The sequence below is a fragment of the Cupressus sempervirens genome, chromosome 10 (assembly GCF_028749045.1).
Source record: "Cupressus sempervirens isolate cs-2001-9-10 chromosome 10, ASM2874904v1, whole genome shotgun sequence".
In the NCBI taxonomy this organism is placed as follows: domain Eukaryota; kingdom Viridiplantae; phylum Streptophyta; class Pinopsida; order Cupressales; family Cupressaceae; genus Cupressus; species Cupressus sempervirens.
Genome location: NC_143127.1, coordinates 129,863,644 through 129,884,886, shown reverse-complemented (window position 1 = coordinate 129,884,886; position 21,243 = coordinate 129,863,644). Strand labels below are relative to the sequence as shown.

The window sequence follows — 21,243 nt, the reverse complement described above, 5'->3', positions numbered from 1 at the left end:
TGGGGAAGGACATCTTAGTTTTGCCTCTTAATCTGCACTTTTATCTTTCATTTTTCTCTCAAGTGATCCCACAATATTGGGTTCCATTTTTTGACCAATTTTGACACTAAAATCAATATTTTTGAAACAAACCTCACATTCAAGTGACTATATCTCTAAAACTATGAATCATTTAAAGATGACATAAACTAGTGATTTCCAGTACTTTGTTTATGCTTTGTAACCATATTTTTTAATTTGTAAAAAAAAAATTCTAAATCAAAATTTTCGTCTCCCCCAAAAGGTGGTACATATGAAAAATCAATTATTTTAAAGAATTATAGTCATTTTGACTATCATAATTTTTTTCCCTATAAATGATAATGAGGTAATTCTTTTGGTATTGGATTGGTAATATCAATATCTAGAGGATGCATTTGGTTTGATTCAATTTGGTTGAATATTGTATAGTTTATGAAGTTTTGAAGTGACATCAGTTATAATTCAGACATATGTTCATTTTGACATGGATAACTTGAACTCAATTTATCATAAATCAATTTTTTTTTTTAATAGAAATCTATCTTAGTAACCTATTTCCTATATATATTTTTAAAAAAATTGACCTAATTCACAAATTTTCCCAAAGTGTCGAAGTCAGTTGATGTTCAATCATTAACAAACCTATGATGAGTTAAACTCAATTTTGAAATTCTTAATCAATATAATATCTATTAAAACTATATTTGTTGGAAAGATTGCTCTAAGAGGTAAAATTTGACATTTGTTGATTTATATTAGGAATCATTTGATCCCAATTTGTAGGGTCAAAATACCATTTTTTTTCTTTTTCTTAAAGAAAATAACAAAGTTTTAAAAAAAAATATGTTCGTGAGAACATATGTTTTGAAAAAATCACAATTTTACAATGAAAATGGTGAGTTTTGTATGTTCACATGAACATTTATAGAACTTATGTTCACATAAATGTTCCTTTTATATTTATTTATGTTCGTGCAAACATTTCCTTAATGTTCACATGAACAATTAAAAATTGGAAAGTAGAAATTTCTATCCATTTTTTATTTTGTTCATGCCACAAAAGCAACACCTAGTATTATGGGATCACCCCTTGTTCTATCTTTTTCTTTCTTTGCAATCGTGATTATCATGTGATACTTTATCAATATCATATGATAGTTCTTAGTATTATCATGCAATACTTTACCAGTTAAAGTATTTTATGCCCATACAGAAGTCTATCAAATCAGTATACAAAATTCTATCACTTAAGTATCGTGCAAAGTATTACACAGAGAAGAAATATCATCATCCTATACTGAAAAGTATCATATGATATTGTGTTAGTAGAAAACTATTGCCCATCCTAGAACTTGTTGTTGTTTGAGTTCTTACAAAATCACTCTAAAAGAAATGTATGTTAAAGCTTTAAATGAAAAAAGGATACTAATGATTGTTTCCAAGGTTATCTAAAAGCATAAAAAAAAAAAAACAAGTGTTCTTTATTTTCCTTTTTTTTTTTTTTGTGTGTAGCAATATTACTAGTTGTTCATCTTTCATAGGCACATAAAACTTGAAATTGGGATTTCTTGGTGGTAGGAAAGTATGCTCTTCACCCTTGTGTTGAATCAAAAATTATGACCCACCTTTTGATTTCAAAAGTAAGTGGAATAGTTGAGCTTCTTTGTATTTTTGGGGGAAACAATTGGAATAAGAGAGTATGCTCTTCACCCTTGTAGTGAATCAGAAATCTTGACCTCCATAAGTGAATCCATTTTGTGTAGTTTAGAATCCTTTAGAGGGCCTACTCTTGAGAAATTAAGAGGAATAACCCAAGTGGGGACAAGAAAAACCATCTATTCTGACCCACTATAAACTCAAGGCTATTAAGGACACAAAACCTTGGTAGACATAGTGCTTGTCTTCACTTAGTGTGAGTACTTGTGGGATTGGAATCATGAGGAAAATACTAGGAAAGAATGCTTAAGGTACTCTTGTGGTCATGGTATATTATTTTCCATAAGGTAAGGTGTCCCATAATTGGGAGCAAGGGGAGCACTATGAATGGAAGCCATTTCTAAACATTATAGATTAGAAGCTACCTTATTATTCTACTTAACATCTTGGTGAAAGGACTGATCCTAGTGGATTATCTAGATCACCCCAAGATTTTACACTCACCATTTGTGTCCTCTTGGTTGTTCCAATGACACTTCCATGACAAAGCCAATATCTCTCGTGGGTGACCACTTGGTTTGAGGCAAAGGGGCATCAAGCATAGGCCAAATTGTTGAGTAATGAACCATGACCTTAGGTAGTATAGCATGGCATGTATCCTCAAATGTGAATAGACCTATGTAAACATTCTTCAACATCAAACAATATTGTTAGCATTCATAGAATTTTCTTTGATATCAGAATTGTGTGTTTTCAAGGTTGCTTTGTTCCTCATCCAACTATTTGGGACATGTGAACATACCCTTATTGTTTTCAAACCATGCTCTTTTCTATTGCTAATTGAGGTCCTATACTATCTACAATACATTTTAGTTTGAAACATTCACAAAATCAACTCGAAACATAGGATTTTCAAGTCTCAAACTAAATTTTTTATCATTCATTGGCCCTTTATCACATGGCCTTCTTAAAATATCATGCAATATTTTACACCTATCAAAGTATTGTTTGCCTCATGTAAACTCTATCACCTACTAGTTGTAAAGTCTATTGCATTGTTTGAGAGAAACTATCATATAAGAGAAAACTATTGCCCAACTATTGTGAAGTCTATCATATGATACAATGTCCTAACCAAATATCACCCGCTGCTCTGAGAAATATGGCCCAATCTCTATTGCTTCCAAAATAGAGTCAAAATTTCATCAAATTTTATTTAGGGTATCATCACTTCATCCTACCTAGGTGTGGTCTAAAATCTCCATGTTAGGTATTGTTCTAAATTGAAAAGATGGGTCTAGTTTGTTAGATGTAGGCTGAAAATGTTGCTAATGGTCACTTATCAAAATTAAATTACCTCTCTAAGCTAGCTACTTGCTATCAAGCTTCTTTCTCATCTTCTTGGCTAAAGTCATTAGTTTCATAAGTTCTTGAGCACTCTTGGCATGCCACTCACTTATTTTATCTTTGACAAGTGATCATTGTTGACCTTAAAAACTTCAAATTTGAAACACTTTACCTCATCTAATTAGACAAAGACATATCTTTAAATTCTAGTTGCATCTAGGTTCCAAGTTGGTCATGTAAGTCATCCTTCTTTCACCTTTGAACAATTAGTAACTCCAATTAGTCATCCTCGTAGATAACCTCATGCAGAGGAACTTATCTCTAATAAGCTGCAAGAGGCTAACACTTGACATAACTTTCTCTATTGCTTTGAGAACCCTTTCAATGTGCCCTTTGAATCTACTAGGGCTGAAGATGACATGTCACTCACCATGCATCTAGAAGAGAGGAAACACCACTTAAAAGAAAAAACACACCTAGAGGCCATATACATGGCTAATAGATAAAGATCATATCATCAAGATGAGGTTGATGATCATGCACATAATGCTAAAAAATAGACATGGCTACTAGAGCAATCCTTTCAAGAAGATTCTTCTTGGTGACAATGATGGAAACAACACACCTCCTAGAACTCCTAGAGTAAACACAGGAGTGTATCCTTCACCACCTAGACACTCAAAGTCACATCACAAAAGTAAGGTCAACGACAAAATTACTAGTGAAGATCTCATGAGATTTCAACAAGATAAGGTTTCCCAATGGATGATGCTAAAGGCCATAGAACAAAATGGGGACCAATATTTTCAGTACATGATGACTAAGGGATGTAAACTCCCTCGTGATTTTAATGTATATAAAATCATCCAAAAACTAGAACCTACTAAACTTGAGATCTTGAGAGAGGAAATGCGAGAAATCAAGAATCAACTTGCTCAATTAAAATTTTTAAAGGAACAATACAAGAGCTCTTTTGCAGAATCAATATATTCTCTTCCTTTTTATAGGAGTCTTTACATGATCCCATTTCCTAGGTATATAGAGGTTCCCAACTATGAAAAATATGAGGGAAATGGTGATCCTCACGATCATGTAAGACACTTCTATGATCTTAGCATGGACTTTATGCATGAAGACACTTATCTTATGAGGTTGTTCCCTAGGAGCTTGAGATGCTAAGCTATGGAATGGCTCACAAAGTTGTCACCTCAAGTAGTTTGACAAACTTGCACAACAATTCATCCAACAATATTATTATAGCATTCAACATCCCATCACTATGTTGGACTTCTACAACATTAAGCCAAAAAAAGATGAACCTTTTGCCACATACCTATAATGATGAAGATTTTTACACTTCAGGTATCCTTGGGAGATTCCTCTAACTGGTCCATAATTGACATTTTCGTCAATACACTTGTACCTAAACTCTATTATGACCTTAGGAAATAGTTTTTCACGTCCTTCAATAACATGGTCAAAAGTTCATACCACATTGAGGAAGTTGCTATTAGGAAAGGTGACATTGTGTTGAAAAAAGACAAAAAAGCAAATGGGAATGGAAAAGACAAGAATAAACCATGGAATAAAAATAGGTATGTTGTTAATGATAGTGTAGTGGATGCTCCTAAGACCAAGGAATCAACCTTCAACCTTTCTAATTCCATTTATGTTTCGAAACAATAAGAAAATACAAAGTCTCAACATTTGACAAAAAAAAAAAAAAATTTAAGCCAAAGTGTGTTTATACACTATAATGATTTGTCTTAGGGAAAAATTCACCCAAGACCAAGGAACTCAAACATGAGCACAATAGTAGATCAAAGAGAGTATGATCAAAATGACAATGTATTCATTCAATATGGATTGAAAGTACACTAGGAGTGCCTCTATATAAAGGCCTTTACAAAGCTTCTAGAATGCATAGAAGTCAGTAATGTGATAAGTCATACAACCTAACACATGCCCACCAAATATTGGTTATCCTCCATGAGAGTAAGTGCGATGATGTGAGGATAAGCCTACAAAGGTGTAGCATGCAAAATAATGTTGTAGACAACATGTGCTAAATTAGAGTTGCTTACTCCAGTGTTGTCAACATGACAACTCATGAGAGTACACAAACTCCTAAGTGTCCCACCTAAATAAATAATAAAATAATTCAATCTAATAAAATAATGCATTAACCTAAGTAAAATTAAGTAAAGTGTAAATAGTAAATACTTATTTACACCAACACCCCCCTTAAGTGCAACTTAGGGTAATAAACTTAAGTTCACAAGAACTATGATGAATTGCAAGATGGGTCCTAGCTACTAGGCCATGTTAGGTACACATGTACATAATGAAATGCAATCTCTCATAAAGTAGAGAAAGAGGGAAAACCTCATGGGAAAAACCCTCCCCCAAAAAGAGAGATGAAAAAACTAGATGCATGCATGGATGGAGTAATCAAGACCCCCCCATTATGACATACATCAAGTATATACAAAAGAGAAATGTGAGAAGAACACAATCCCAAAAGAGGAAAAGGTCCCCCATGCAAGAGAGAAGAAGAAGAGAGACAAGGTAGTCTCCCCCCCAAATGAAGAGTGCCTATAAGTGAAAGCTACTCTGATGTAGAAGCTGATTTAGGAATGTTGAATAGTGTTCCTCCCCTTTGAAAGAAACAATGCCATAGGTACAACTTAGATGCTTCTATTATGTGTGGAGAGAATCCCAGTGATCATTGATACCTCTAAAACCTATTTAACTATCCCTGTGAAGGATGAATTTAGATCTTATCCCAAAGAACATACTATCTCCTCAACTGATAAAGAGACCTCTTACAACTATTGTACATAAGTCTCCATAATCACATCAACCTACAAAGATCGATCATGTAGAGAATGGACATGATGGTTAGAGTGAGTCCTCGCAACAACTGAAGAAGGATCTTCTCCATCAAAGAGAAGATGTACATCATCAATGATGTCTTCCAATTCTACTATGTATGACTTCACAAACAAACTTGAAATATCTACTCTATAGTCATCCTCTAATGTTGGAGTTGGAAGACAAAATGTACCTTGCTTTGCTGGATCTATCACTGTGGTGATTTATGCACGTGGAATGTGTTGATGTCATGATCTCTCACTACAACTCTCGATAGAACCCCATGTATCAAAATCTATTGAAGCACTATCACTGGTGTCACTATCAGTTTCCACAATGTATGATGTGTAGAGAGGAGTAGAGGACAAGCTTGGTGAACTTTTATCAAGGTGTACATCCTTCTCCACAAATATCTCATGTGTCTTAGGATCCATAAGTCTATATGCCTTAAAATTTTCTTCATATTTGATGAAAGTAGAAGGCCTAGGTGGTGGTGCCTTGCATCCCTTGGAAGATATGTTTTCCCATACTAGACAACCAAAGACTCTGAAGTGTCTCACAACTAGTTTTCTAAAGGAATCTTGCTATCTAAGGCAAGATGAGGAGACCTATTAAGTATGTGACTGGCACTGCTGATTTCTTTGACTTCAAGTGATGGATCTAGAGTCTTGGCTTGTATCATGCAACTTGCCATTGATTTAAGAGTTCATATCCTTAGTGCTGCAACATCTGTCTTATGCAAACTAAATGCTGGTGGATTTTGAAGATGAATTCCCTCAAGTTTGTAAAATTCTTTATGTCTTTTGTTCACATATCTACTTTCATTGTCCATCCTTAAAATTTTGATGGATTTCCTTAATTTTTGTCCAACATGAGTCTTGAAGGCTATAAACTTATTAAACACTTCATTATTATGATGAAGAAAGTAGACCCAAGTATAACGTGAAAAGTCATCACTGAAAGTATGTAGTAACCCTAGCTGATTGATGTCACTGCAAAAGGACCTGCTAGTACCATGTGAGCCAATTGAAGAACAATTGGTGCTCTTGAAGACTTCCCTTTATGTGAATTCTCCTCTAGATGCATATCTACTAAACCTGTTGAACATTTACCTTGGGAAAAGTTGATTGTGGGTAGACCTTTGACCATGTGTTTTGAGAAAAGTTGCTAAAGATAGTGGAAGGCAAGATGACCAAACCACTCATGCCATAATTGGATGTGTGAATTGGATTGAGCCAAAAGGCTTGAGAAGGAGACTTGGGCACAAAGTGGGAGAAATAATACAACCTTTTTTCATGATTAACTTTCCCCACTGCAACCAATTAATCATCTTTTAGACAATGCACCTTTACTAAGTTAGGAAGGAACTCAACTTTATGACCATCTCCAAGGTGAGTGATTTGGTAAATTGAAAGAAGATTAGAACTTAGGTTGGTAATGTAGAGGACATATTTGAACTCTCAATTTTCATTGTCTACATTTCCTTTCCCATCAACTTCCATTTTTGTATCATCTCCCACAAGGATGTGTGTTACCTTTCACTGGTTCAATGAAGAAAAATCCCCTTTTGAAGAACCCATATGATATGAGGCACCTAAGTCAAGAATCCATTCCATTGAAGAACTTGACTATGCCATGAGTTCTTGCCCTTTGCCCTTTGAATCTAAAGAAGATCCTTTCTCCTTGTAAGCATTAGATAGTGGAACATTATATTTCTTCATAATAGTCGTCAACTCATCAATCTTTTTATGATAACACTCATGTTCTTCATGACCCAATTTCTTTCAATAAGCACATTTTTTCTTGTCCTTATTATTGTCTCCCTTCTTATTTGAATTCGGAGACTTGCCTTGTTGATTTGATTGTGGTGTTATCTTTTCTACATCCTCTAATTTGGTAGTCTTCCATTTCTTATTCTTACCCTTTCCTTTGTCTGAGGATTGACCAACTGAATTGTGAAAATCCTCATTATTTTCCACTAATGCCTTAGACTTAGGTGAATTGAGAATCCCCATTGATTTCAACTTCTTTTCTACTTTACCCAACAGTTTAGCATAGTGATCAAAAGAAACTTTTTGATAGGTAGACCCTAATGTAGTCTTTGAGGTCTTATAAGTAGAAACAAATGTGGAGTACTTAGATGGAAGCTTATCATGAATGAGATAGATTAATATGTCATTTTTGATAGGATTCCCACAACCATCTAGTTTCATTCTCAATTAATTCACCTTTATGATAAAATCTTGAATGGAATCAAATGCCTTAGGATCTAAGGAGACAAGCTCATCTTCAATTTTAAAAACATCTTCTTTAGACACTTTACCATATAGGTTTTGGAGGGTATCCCAAGCTTCCTTGGATGTACGAGACTTTTGAATCTAATATATGATCTTGTCTTCAACCCCCAAACAAATATTACCTAGGGCTTTCCTATCCATTGTTTGCCAATCAATAATTTCACTAGTATATACTTGATCACCTATTGGTTTAGGAAGGGTACCATCTATATATCGAGAAACTTCTTTATGCATTAAATGGCACCACATTTTAATGGACCATGTAGCATAGTTATGTGGAGTTATTTTGGAAATTTAAAATTTCCTATTATGCAAAAATGAAAGAAAATCATAGAAAAAAGGAACACAACACCAAGAACACCCCCCCAAAAAAGATGCTTTTGGCATGTTATATGTAGTGTATTTACAATGGCCACTTTCCATTTTGGACTTAGTGGACTTCTAATTTTGTCTTTTTACAACCTCTTTATGGAGTTCAAAACTGAAACATTATAATGTATTATAGATAGACAACAATGCTGAAGATATATCAAAGTATTACAATGCAAAAAAGGACCTAATTCTAAAAGTGCCACTTTTGTCCACTCAACCTGATAATCTAATTGTATATCTAGAAAGTAGATGAAAAATAAAGCACTTTCAAAAAAAAATGCAACCTATTTTCGTGTCCAAATGAGCTTGTACAGAGCATTTGAAGTTGTAAAATGTAGGATTGTATAGGTATAGTCACCAAAAGATGCAGTTTCTAACAAATCCGTGCACCAAAACTACAAAATAATTGCACCACTAAAAAGTTTAGGAAATTTTGCTCAATTTCAAAAAATATCACACCTAATTTAGAGTCTTTATAACTGAGATATGGCCTCCCAAAGTTAGACTACAAAATCAAAAATCAATCTAGAGAGGGGTTGGATCAGCAAAAGATGGGGTTAAATTTGATGGTCGTATGACTATCATAGTAGTTTAATTTTTCCCTAGATGACAGTCAGACGACCATCAAATTTAGCCTCAAGAACTAATGATGTTAGCAAATTTTAGCCTTGTGATGATGCCAAAATGACATCATGATGACATTAGCTCATATGGATTGTATGAACAATGATGTTTCCTCTTGCATGGTAGAAGTACAAAAGTTGATTAGGCTTGCAAACTCAGCATATGGCTTTGACTGAGTTGACATGTGAGGTGGATGCAAACTATTGACTGTATTGTATGGATTATGGTGCTGCAAAAATGATGTGGCATACCACGTGGATCCATGTGGTGCAAGGGTTTGAACTATCACTAGGTATCAAAAAAAAAGTGGGCTCAAAATATAGTGCTAGAATTTCCTTTCCGGGGTTGGAAACTATCAATGCCATCAGAGAGGCTTAAAAACCATGCCAAAAAGTTAGGTAATTGTCCCACATTCATGGGGAAGTAAACTCCACGCTTATTAAAAAATAACCCCATGCAATGCTAATAACAAAGTGGAAGTTAGAGGGATTTGGCTAGCCACCAGATTGTGAAGAGTTCACCAGAAAGGTGTTTATGTGTGATGGTACATTTGGGCATGCTAGATTTGTTTTTTGGATTATGGTGCTGATGTCAAAATATTGGAGGATTGATGCTAGCCAATAATGAAGGACTAGAATATTCCTCTCGCATTGTAGGGCCAGGTGTGACTACCTAGTTCTACAAAAAAAAATTTCTCTACTAACCCAACTGGGAAAAAAATATTTTGAAAAGTACAAATTCAAAAAAAATAATTATAGAGAATAAAATTCAGATTTGAACAATAAATTTAATAGATTGAATTAAATGAGCATACCCAAGTTATAAATCGGTGCCTTCAAGTGTTAGTTTGAAAAAAAAAATTGTTTTATGATCGACTTTAGCCTAGCATAGGTGCATTTATAGCCAATTTTCACCAAATCAACATTCTGGATGCAATGGTGAGGTCCTATTTGGCTTTAGATGCTCCCAATTTTTGCAAATTCTCTAGATTCAAGTCAAGATGTTAAAGCAACAATGGTCTCAAATGGCTATGTGAAGAGAATCTCCCCGATCTATAATACCATGTAAGAATTTTCCTTAGGGAAAAATTTTCCCAAGACAAAGGAACTCAAACACAAGCAGAACAATAGACCAAAGAGAGTATGATCAGAATGATGATATATTCATTCAATATGGATTGAAAGTACACTAGGAGTGCCTATAGATAAAGGCCTCTAGAAATTTTCTAGAATGCATAGATCTCAGCAACATGATAAGTCATACAACTTGTCACATGTACACCATATATGAGTTATCCTTCATTAAGCACAAGAGTAAGTGCGATGATGTGAGGAAAAGCCTACAAAGGTGTAGCGGGAAAAATAACGTTGTAAACAACATGTGCTAAATTAGAGTTGCTTACTCCAAATTTTTCAACATGAGAACTCATGAGAGTACATAAACTCCTAAGTGTCGCACCTAAATAAATAATAAAATAATGCAATATAATAAAATAATGTATTAACCTAAGTAAACTTAAGTAAAGTGTAAATAGTAAATGCTTATTTACACCAACATATACCAATAGTAGAATCTTATGAAGTGGTCTTAAAGAACTTTATTATAAATAGGATTGTTATGCTTCTAGAAACTCTTGGCCCTATAACCCACCCATCATACCTTATTGGTGGTGAGATGATAATTTCTATAACTAGCATAGGAGAAAGGGACATAACACCAAAAGCTACTTCAAGATCAAAGATGTTATCCAAGACCTCATTGATGGAGGAAAAGTTGTAATGGATGGCTTAGTTAATTTTTTTGACTACAAATCCTTCAAAGAATCATTACTTGAATATGAAAAAGGGGAATCATCCCATGCTTATAAGAAAAATCATGATGCAAAGATCAACTACACCTGCACTGACGCTGACAATGGCATAAAGATGCTAGAACCTGTTGAACATATTTGCATGATGGGTCCTAAATTTGACAAGGAACCCAACTATGACATAGATTATGAAAGACCTAAGGTAGTCCTAAGAACACATGATGCTAAACATAATCTTAGGGACACTAGGCCTAAGTTATTTATTAGGGTGGCAGAACCTTCCTCCTTGCATGGTGAGACACTTAGTGTTGTCACTAGGGGGAAATTTGAGGTTTTCCTCAAAGTTTCAAACAATCCTAAGTATGATTCATCTTCAAAACAAGAGACTACTCCCACTATATCCATCTATGAACTTGTTAGTTAGTTGCAACGAACCCCTATGTAAATTTCAATCTTTGAATTGCTAGAACTATCTCCTTTGCACAAGGAGATTATTGAGAAATATTTACACACAACCAATTTTCTTATGTATATTGATGTTAAGTGATTCTAAGAAATGGTTATTCATATCTATTCACCACACTATCTTACATTCTTTGAAGAAGATGACAAGTCACTTAGTCATCCCCACAACCTAGCTTTACATAAAGTCCAAATTTTGTACTCACATTTTTTGCATTTTGAGAGACAATGGTTTTGGGTTAAACATCATCTCCTTCAATGTTATTCAACAACTAGGCATGTCTAAATTTTCTATTGACCCTTGGAAGAAAATCACCATCAAAGGCTATGATGATGTTGAATGGACTTCTAAATGCCTTATTATGGTGTCGATGTGTGTGGGTCCTATTGAAAAATATGTGGTCCTTCAAGTCTTAGATATCCTAATAGCATATAATTTATTTCTAGAAAAACCATGGATTCATGACATACAAGTAGTGTCGGCAATGTATCATTAGTATATTAAATTACCTTTCAATGGTACCAAGACAGTTATTCTAGGGGACAATTCAATGTCTATCAACATGTTGTCTATTGCTGAAACATTAGTTCCCCATAATCACTCTTCCCATGAAATCAAACTATCCCTCAAGGAGCATGAACATAAATTGAAAATGATGAGCCTTGGTATGGGTGAATACACTCTGGACTCTATTATTTCTTTGTCAATTTCTCCTAGATCTTATGAGATACCTTCTGAGAAATTGAATCCCTCAACTTTTGCTATGAATTTTTTAGAAACCTTTGTCTAGTCCTTTATTCCCTAAGAAGAAAAAAATGAAGATCTAGCTATAAGAGATTTTATTTATAGGGAAGAGGAAGAAGTTAAGGAGGTTATGGTCATCACTCCTATTTCTCTGAAATCCTATGGAAAATGCTACAAATTATTGAAAAATATGGCCTATCATTGCCAAGGGTCCTTAACTAGTGATAAGAAATCCCTCGTAGAACCCTTAAGTCATACTATGGGACACAAAAATAGAGATACTGTTGGATTAGGCTTTGGGTTAGATCCATACTTACCAAGATTCAATAGAAAGGCTCCCATACCTAGTGAATTAGTGGATGATGATGCACCCTTTTCTACTACTAATCTACAAGAAGAGGATTTCATGCCTCTTACTTATCTCTTTTGGGGAGAAGAACCAATGGTCACTCATAATGATGTTGAGGCTTCCACCTCTAGACAACAAAAATTTTATGAATCTAATAATGAAGATCCTAACAAAGGAAGGATAAGAGAAAAAATTTCTCACTTGATAGCCTAGAACCAAAGTATAGATTCTAGTGAATATGAATGGGAATCTTTCTCAGATGCATCTTGTGAATTAGGAATGGATGTCATCCATGCCTATGCTACCCAACCAAATGTAGTTAATAAGTCTACTCTAGGGTCTGGTGGATTTGATTTACAAACTACTTTAGTGGATCATGCTGGTCCCTCTAAGTATATTCTTGATTTGGATTCCTTTGGGGTTTTCCCCATTAGCTTGACCTCTCATGTAAGCAAAGATGGCTCCTTACACATCAACAATCTTGAAGCCTCTAGTTCTCTCTCATTGATCCACCCTAATCTCATAGATTGGTATGCTCAAAACTAAAGACTAGAACTACCATCTTTCTAGAATGACTATGAGATCACCTCCTACCTCAATTCCATTGAACATGTGATATCTTCCACCAATGAACTTGTAGTTAACATGAATAAAATAGATATCAAGTACCTTAGTCAAAAAACTAAGAGAAAAAAAAAACAAAAAACATTTAGATGGAAAAAACTACTTTGTGTTGGTTTCTTCACCCCAAAAAAGTAAAAATAAATATGTATCCAAGGGTGAAAACCTCTTTGAGGTTCTTGAGGATGAGGTTCTTCATAGTATAACTAGTTATTTCCAAGATAGATCTTTACTTCTTATTGAACCTAGGTAGCCTATCAATTTTGGTATAGAAGCATCTCCTAAAATCATTCATGTTGCTCAATCACTATCAACATAAGAAAAGGAGAAATTCATTAGGTTCTTCCAAGAAAAAGGATCAACTTTGCATGGACATATTTAGATATACATAGTTTAGACACACATCTTATCATTCATCACCTATCTATTTTTTTCGATGTCAAGCTTGTTAAGAAAAAATTGAGAAAAATACACCCTCATATGACATTACTAGTAATGGCTGAGTTTGAAAAGCTATTAAGTGAAAATTTCATTCAAGACACTCATTATGTAGATTGGATCTCCAATATTGTACCTCTATCCAATCATTACAATTTTATCATTTGTGCACAAATTTTGAAGACTTGAGCAAAGCATGCCCTAAGGATGATTTTCCACTTCCCAACATAGATATGATAGTTGATATGATGGTGGGTTATGAAATGTATTCTTTAATGTATGAATTCTCTAGATATAATCAAATGAAAATTACCCTTGAGGATCAAGAGAAATGGTCTTTACATGTGCATGGGGTACTTTCTATTGGAATGTCATGACCTTTGGGTTAAAAAACACAATAGTCACTTACCAAATGAGCATGACCACTATCTTTCATGACAGGATACATAAAAAGTATGGAACACTATGTTGATGACACATTGGACAAATATAAAAAGAGAGATACACATCTTGATGACTTGAGTTTGATATTGGGCCACATGGAGCAATTGCATCTCATGTTAAACCCCAAAAAGTGTGCCTTTAGCATCACATAGAGAAAATTACTAGGATACATCATATCTATTAAAGGTATCGAAGTTGATCTAGAAAAGGTGTAAGCCATTATGGAAATGCCTCCTCCTAGGAACGTTAGTCAATTAAGAAGTCTTCAAGGATGTCTTCAATCCATTACGAGGTTTATATCTCAACTAGCTTATCAAGCACAATCCTTTGAAATAAGAACTTGCACAAAGGCTCTAGTACTTGTATCTAAAATGAGGAATATCAAAAAAACTTAGATCTAATAAAAGGATATTAGGATAAACCTCCAATATGATGCCACTATACCAGGAAAACCTTTAATCTTATACATCTTAGCTATAGAATTTTCTCTAATAGCATTGCTAGAACAAAGTGATGAGAATAGAAAAGAACATGATATTTACTACATTAGTCACACTTTGGTGGCTTATGAAGTGAATTACAACATTAAAAAGGCTTTCCTTGCAGTGGTATTTGCCTCCCAAAAACTTAGGCACTACACATTGGCTCATACAGTGCACTTGATTGCAAAGATTGATCCTCTCAAATATTTACTAAGTAAAGCTAAGCTTATTGGACATCTTTCTAAATGGATGATTATTCTCTCAGAATTTGACATTCAGTACATCAAATGCAAAGCCATCAAGGGACAACCCATAGCTAATCAACTTGCCAATTTTCCATTGAATGATACCACTCCTATAAAGATTAAATTTCCTAATGCTTCCATCATGTATATCACTAAAAGAACATGGAAGATGTTCTTCAATGACTCTCATACGCAGAATGGGGCTGGTCCATGCATTTTGTTTATCACACCTCATGGATACACTATCCCAAAGTCCTATAAACTCTTGTTTCCATTTACCAACAATATAGGAGAGTATGAGGCCTTAATTAATGGGTTTAAAATGGCTCTGGAATGGATGATTAAAAAGTTGCACATCTATGGTGACTCTTAGGTTCTCATTAATCAAGTTAACAATGACTATGAAACTAAAGATGACAAGCTTGTACCCTACAAGAAACTGATTGATTCCTTATGGAACTACTTCACATTTGTAACATTTGAAAAAATTCCCAAGGAAGAAAATAAGGCTACAGATGTTATGGTCACTCTAGCTTCTAATCTACAATTACAAAAACATGAATCATGCTTTGAGTTCATGGTGGAAGAATTATGTCATCTCACATATGACTCCCTTGACAATCATGTGATCTACACTATTGTTAGTCATGACTCCACTCATTACTCCACCATTTTCTCCTACCTAAATGATCAAATCATTCTTGAAAAATCTTAAGTGCAACCAAAAATGCCAACTTCTTCACAATGCCTCAAACTATACCAGTCTGAAATGGCATTAGTTGAAGTCCACTATGGAACTAGTTGAAGTCTAGAACTAGAATAGTCTGAAATGGCATTAGTTGAAGTCCACAATGGCACTTTTGGGGCACACTCTAATGACCTTGCACTTGCTCAAAAACTTCTTAGAGCAGGCTAGTATTGACCGACTATGTAGGGTGACATTGTCAGATATGCTAAATCTTACAAGAAGTGTTAGCTACATGGTAACCTAACTCATGCTTCTAGTCATGAGCTCATCGCTTGCATCACATATTGGCCTTTGCAATAGTGGGCCTTTGATTTTGAGTATAAAAAAAAATCCAAGCTCATCTAGTGGGTACAAATTCATCATTACAGTGACTAAATACTTCACAAAATGGTTTGAAGTTCTACCTTTATTTTCTTCTATAGGAAAATATGTTTTCTTTCTTATTCTCAACCATATTATTTATTTCTATGGTATCCAATCCTATATTGTTACTAATAAAGGAGGACAATTCAAAAATAAGGACCTCAAGCAACTCTGTAAGAAATTCAATATAAAACAATACTAGTCCTGAATATATTATCCTCAAGGGAATGACCAAGATGGGACCTCTAATAAGACATTTCTCAAAATATTGCATTGAAATATCCATAGATTAGGTAGAGATTGGTACCTACAAATTAGTCTGACACTATGGGGTTATAGGACCACTATACGTACTCTTATAGGGGCTACAACCTTTCCACTAGTCTACAGTTCTGAGGCTAACCTACCTTTAGAAGTTGAGATTACCTTACTATGAGGTCCTCTACATGGGTTGATGATTGATGAAGACCATAGGTCTATGATAATAAATAAGATAAAAAACCTCAATGAGCACTATAAGGATACTTTTTATTGTTGGAAATATAATAGGGAAAGTAAACTCTGAGAGGCAAGGTGGTGAATCAACACTTCAAAAATTCAACCATAAAATCATTCACCACACACCCATCTCACTATTGTACATGTAAACTAAAATACCAAATTAAGAATATACATCCATAACATGAAAAAAAAAACCATTCACACATATGACACAAGATATGATTACCTAGAAACCCTCCGATGAGAAGGTAAAACTAGGGTGGGGATGACACTCACAAATCTTCACTATTGCAGTTATAAAGTGTATCCAATGAAGGTTACAAATTTTGATCATGAAACATTATCTCACTTATGAATGTTCTACCTTGTTAAAGGCTTACAAGATTGTTAGATCTTACCCTATTAAAGGATTTCAACACCCTATTACAATTTTACCTGCTTAAAGGACTTCAACTTATAATGAAGTGAGCACCCTATTAAAGGATTTACAATAGATTGTTAAGACTACTATGTTAAGAGATTTAATTGATTCACTTGTTAGAATGTCTCAGCAATGATCCTACGGTTAACACTCTGCTAGTAGATAACATATCACCTCTTTGCATGTATCCTTGATCCTCCTTTGATCTAATGTATCTCTTTTGTCCTCTATTTCCTTTCTTCTATTCTCCTCTAACTAATTTTGCAATTCATACACTATGATCACTCTTCCTTAGTCACACCTGAATGTTGTGTTTGTGCATGCAAACTTATATCTTCACTGACACCATATAATAGGTTTTACCTTCCTTTAAGAAGATCTAGGTGACTAGGGTTGGGTATGAATCAATGATTGTAATTCATCCATCTAGCCACTCAATTCATCCCATTAATTGATTGGCTACATGTACTACATAGAGATTCTTAATTAAGATTTGTTCTTATCATCTAAGATCACAAAACAATCCTTAAGTCAGCTTCAAAAGGTTTTACATAGTAGTTTGTGCCATTACAAACAACTATGTCAAATCTATTTTACTCAACATTTGAAGTCCCTGATGCTCGAAATCAACTGTAGCTTCAATGTTGTCACTCAGAATCTGAATGACTTGATGCATACTAACTACTTGGAACTTGAGTGACTCAACACTTATTGATTATCTCACTTTACATGCACTATTTGACATGTTATGCTCGACATGCCCTTGTTCAAGATGAACTAAGTTCTAACTTATGAATGACTTAAGTGTATAGACACTCATATTTCAAAACCAATCTAAGATCAATAATCTCCCTCATTGACATGAGTGGCAAAAACACTTGGTCATGCATGAATTATCTTAACTTATGAGCATAACTTAGATACTCACTATCTCTATTGGGCATATGTACAAAATTTTAAAATCTTGAAATTTTGCAAAACTTGACTTAACAGTCATACCTGAAAATCTTATAAGTCCCCATGAGTTGATTGTGTTGTTCTAAATCTAAACCAATACTCATACTAAGTAAGTATGCATATGGTGAATTGTGTTGTACTTTGTTTGTCTTTGACTCCCCCTTTGTTTGGTCTACCCCAAAACTATATTCATTCTTTCCTTGGAGTCATTGTCCCTTTCCTTGTTTCTTCTTTTCATTTCTCCCCAAAACTTATTTCTCCCCCCTTTTTAACACTTCTATCAAAGGATTATACACGTATAGTGTGTTTTTCCAAGAAAGTTTTATGACCTCAAGTATTATCTTTAGAGTTGCATCCCAGTTATCACATACTATCTCCAATTATTTGATTTGGATAGTTAACTTGGCAACAAGGTAAACTAAGCATTCATGTGTAGAAAGATGGGGATCTTTCTTCATCATTATTTTGATAAAGGATAGTTCCTTGTGTGGGGTCAATATGGACAGGATGCTGATTAGTGTAGCCCGAATCTTTTCATCTTGAGCATGTAGAGCTTCCAACTAACCTTGGGAGTTCATCAAATTATTGAAGTTCTTTTGACTCTGAGCTGGAGAATTGGGTAGAGTAGTACTTTTCTTCATATCTCCCTCTAGATTGTCAATATTTCATTGCACTTCTTGTGTGAACATATTTGTATCAGAAAAATTGGTGTAAAGAGAGAAAATATTCTCTAATACTTTATTTACACTATCAATCTTGGTTGCTAATTCAATTTGACTAAGTACAATGGCACTTGATATCTTTTCATTGACTTTGCTTTGAAATTTCCTTTCAAACCATTCAAGTAATTTTACATTTGAATCCAGGTCAGTGTCATTAATCTTTTCCACTATGCTTTCTAACTACTCCATTATAGGCTTGTTTGCTTTAGGTGCAGGCAGGCTAAATGCATCAATACAAATATCCTTGATATCTTTCAATGCTTGTTTCTATCTATGCTCCCTTCTGAGTAGTTCTTGGTTCTTTTTCCATACAAGAGCATCTTGAAGTATGCTCATCTGTTCAATAGTGATTGTTGTAAGCTCAAACTTTAGCAACATAATCACTTTATCCAAGTTAACATCACCAAATGATGTAATTTTTTCTGCCTTGGATGTGCTTGGACTAGGCCTTGATGACTATAATGGTGTAGCTTCTACACTAGGCCCATGAAGACCTTGACTTGAAGGAATATAAGTTTCTAGCAAAGTAGCTAGTGCTTGTATTGCTAATTTCTCCTCAGGCTTGGTAATCAATATTGACTCTTGAGTCCTATCTTGTTCTTTCTTTTCAATCTTAATTGCACCTTGAGTTTGTGTTGTGGGTACATGACTATCTTCCTAACCTTTTCGAATTTGTGTCCCATCTTTCTCATTTTTTCCTTCATTTTCATCTTTTTCATCTATTGAGACTATTGGTATTGTATCATTTTGCACCATTGAGCTGACATTAGATATTGTTGTCTCCTTTCTTTGATACACTACAATAGGCATTGTAGGTTATACCACTACAAATTGAGGAGGGGCTATATATATTTCTTGTCTTTATGTTTTCTCCCCTACAGATGCCATGTCCACCTTCTCAATCTCATCCACACTCGCCAATATGGGATGTCTGCATAGTTGTGCCTTGGTGGTGAAATCTACCAATCTTCTTCATATCTTCCTCTATTAGAGGATTTATGTTCTGAATGATAGTATTAGAAACATCTTTGATCTTTAAGTTATAGATGTATCTACATCTAACCCATGTTGTGGACTAGCACTTGACATTAGTATATCTAGTATACTCTAAATTATGTTTATTGCTCAATTTTAGTTGTTGCCTATATATCTATATTCTTTTTAGCACCTTCCACATGTGCATCTTTCTCAGTGTCATATTTAGTAACCTTAGTTATTTCTTGCTCACGTTTGTCTACACCTACCTCAATAGGTGTCTTCTTAATTTCCTTAGGCGTTGTCAGTCCATATGCTATTTTCAATATTTGGTTGGATTTTTGAACAAGATCCTCAATGCCATTTTGCAAAATATTGAATGCCTTTTATTTAGGAGAAAATCTCACCATTTACTTCTTAATGGCCTTTGTTATTGTGGCCTTATCCAATTCTGGCATCACACTTGCTAGTGTAGCCTCTCTACTTTTCCTTTTTGTATCGAGACTAAATTTCCACTTTTTCTCTACTCTGCCATATAGACTCTTGGGTATAAAGTTGGCAAGCTCAATTGCAATCTTCTTGAATGTTGGCATCATGACATATATAGACTCTTCTACTTGGTTCATGTCAACCTTTCCAAGTTTATCAAATTGAAAATGTGTGAATCTAGATAAGTCAAAATTATTATTTATGTTCTCACACAAGTTGTCCAAATCAAAAGAAATACTATGACTTACCACTTTGAATTGGCTATTGTCATCAGATTCTATCCTTTCCTCATTGGATTTGGCTAGAGAAATGTATTTTCTCCTTTGTTTCTTCTCAGAATCACCTTAATTGCTAGATGTCCTAGCTCTCTTTCACTTTGGTTTTTCTACTTCTTAAGCCTTCTTAGTAGTAGCTCTTGTGTTGGTCCTAGTAGTAGGAACGGCAGGCTTAGGTTCTGTAGGTTTTACTACCTTCTTTGGTTTTCTTATTGCTAGAGATTTAGCTTTCCTCTTCTTCTCTGTGGCTATAGGTTCTACATTGGTGTCTTCTCCCTCAACACCTTCTTTAATTTCTACTTCCTCTCCACCTTGGTATTCTCCTTGACCTTGAGTTATGTCTAGTGGTGCTTGGGAAGGTACATCTTCACCTTCTTCATCATCATCTTCATTGTCTTCTTCTACCCTTTCACCAAATGTTTCTTTGAGCTTCTTAACAATTTTGTTCTTCTTCCTTATTAAAAAGGCTATCTTCAAGTCCATATTTATCTTAGACTTTGCTACATCATAGTTACCAAAGGCTATAGCCTTCTTCTCTACATCTTCTACCAGCAAAGTAGTAATTGTTGTAGATGTCTTATCCACATTTATCTCATAACCTAGAGGCTTTAACTATCTCATCCTTGGAACACTAGAATAAACATATGTGAAGTTAGTATCAACTAGAAAGAAAACATTATTGAAATGCTTCTCAACTAGTGACAGTGGTATCCTCATTCTTTATTTCATTGACTTCTTAAAGTCTTCAAAGTAGCTAGTCATTATAGAGTAAAAAATTTCTCCAAGTTAATTAATGTATTCACCTATCTTCATTGCAATAGATCTATTTTTCTTCTATGCAACTTTACCAAAAGAAGGAAATGTGTTCTAGACATAGAAAAATATACAAACAAGTACTGAACCAAACTTGCACTATTCACTCTTGGTTTTCATTATGGCTCCCAAGTTTTCTAATGACTATTGTAACTATAACTCAGCAAGGTCATACAAATGATCCTTCTTGAC

The 21,243-nt window shown here is 34.4% G+C and overlaps 1 protein-coding gene across 1 annotated transcript in view; it reads right to left on the bottom strand.

Moving 5' to 3' along the window:
• LOC149532959 (uncharacterized) overlaps positions 1 to 20,721 on the bottom strand; it is a 138,651-nt gene extending 117,930 nt beyond the window's left edge. The window contains exon 1 of the mRNA XM_089805785.1: positions 20,523 to 20,721. Within this exon, the coding sequence (XP_089661911.1) occupies positions 20,523 to 20,721 (199 nt within the window). The remainder of the gene's footprint in view (positions 1 to 20,522) is intronic.
• Positions 20,722 to 21,243: the final 522 nt, after the last annotated feature.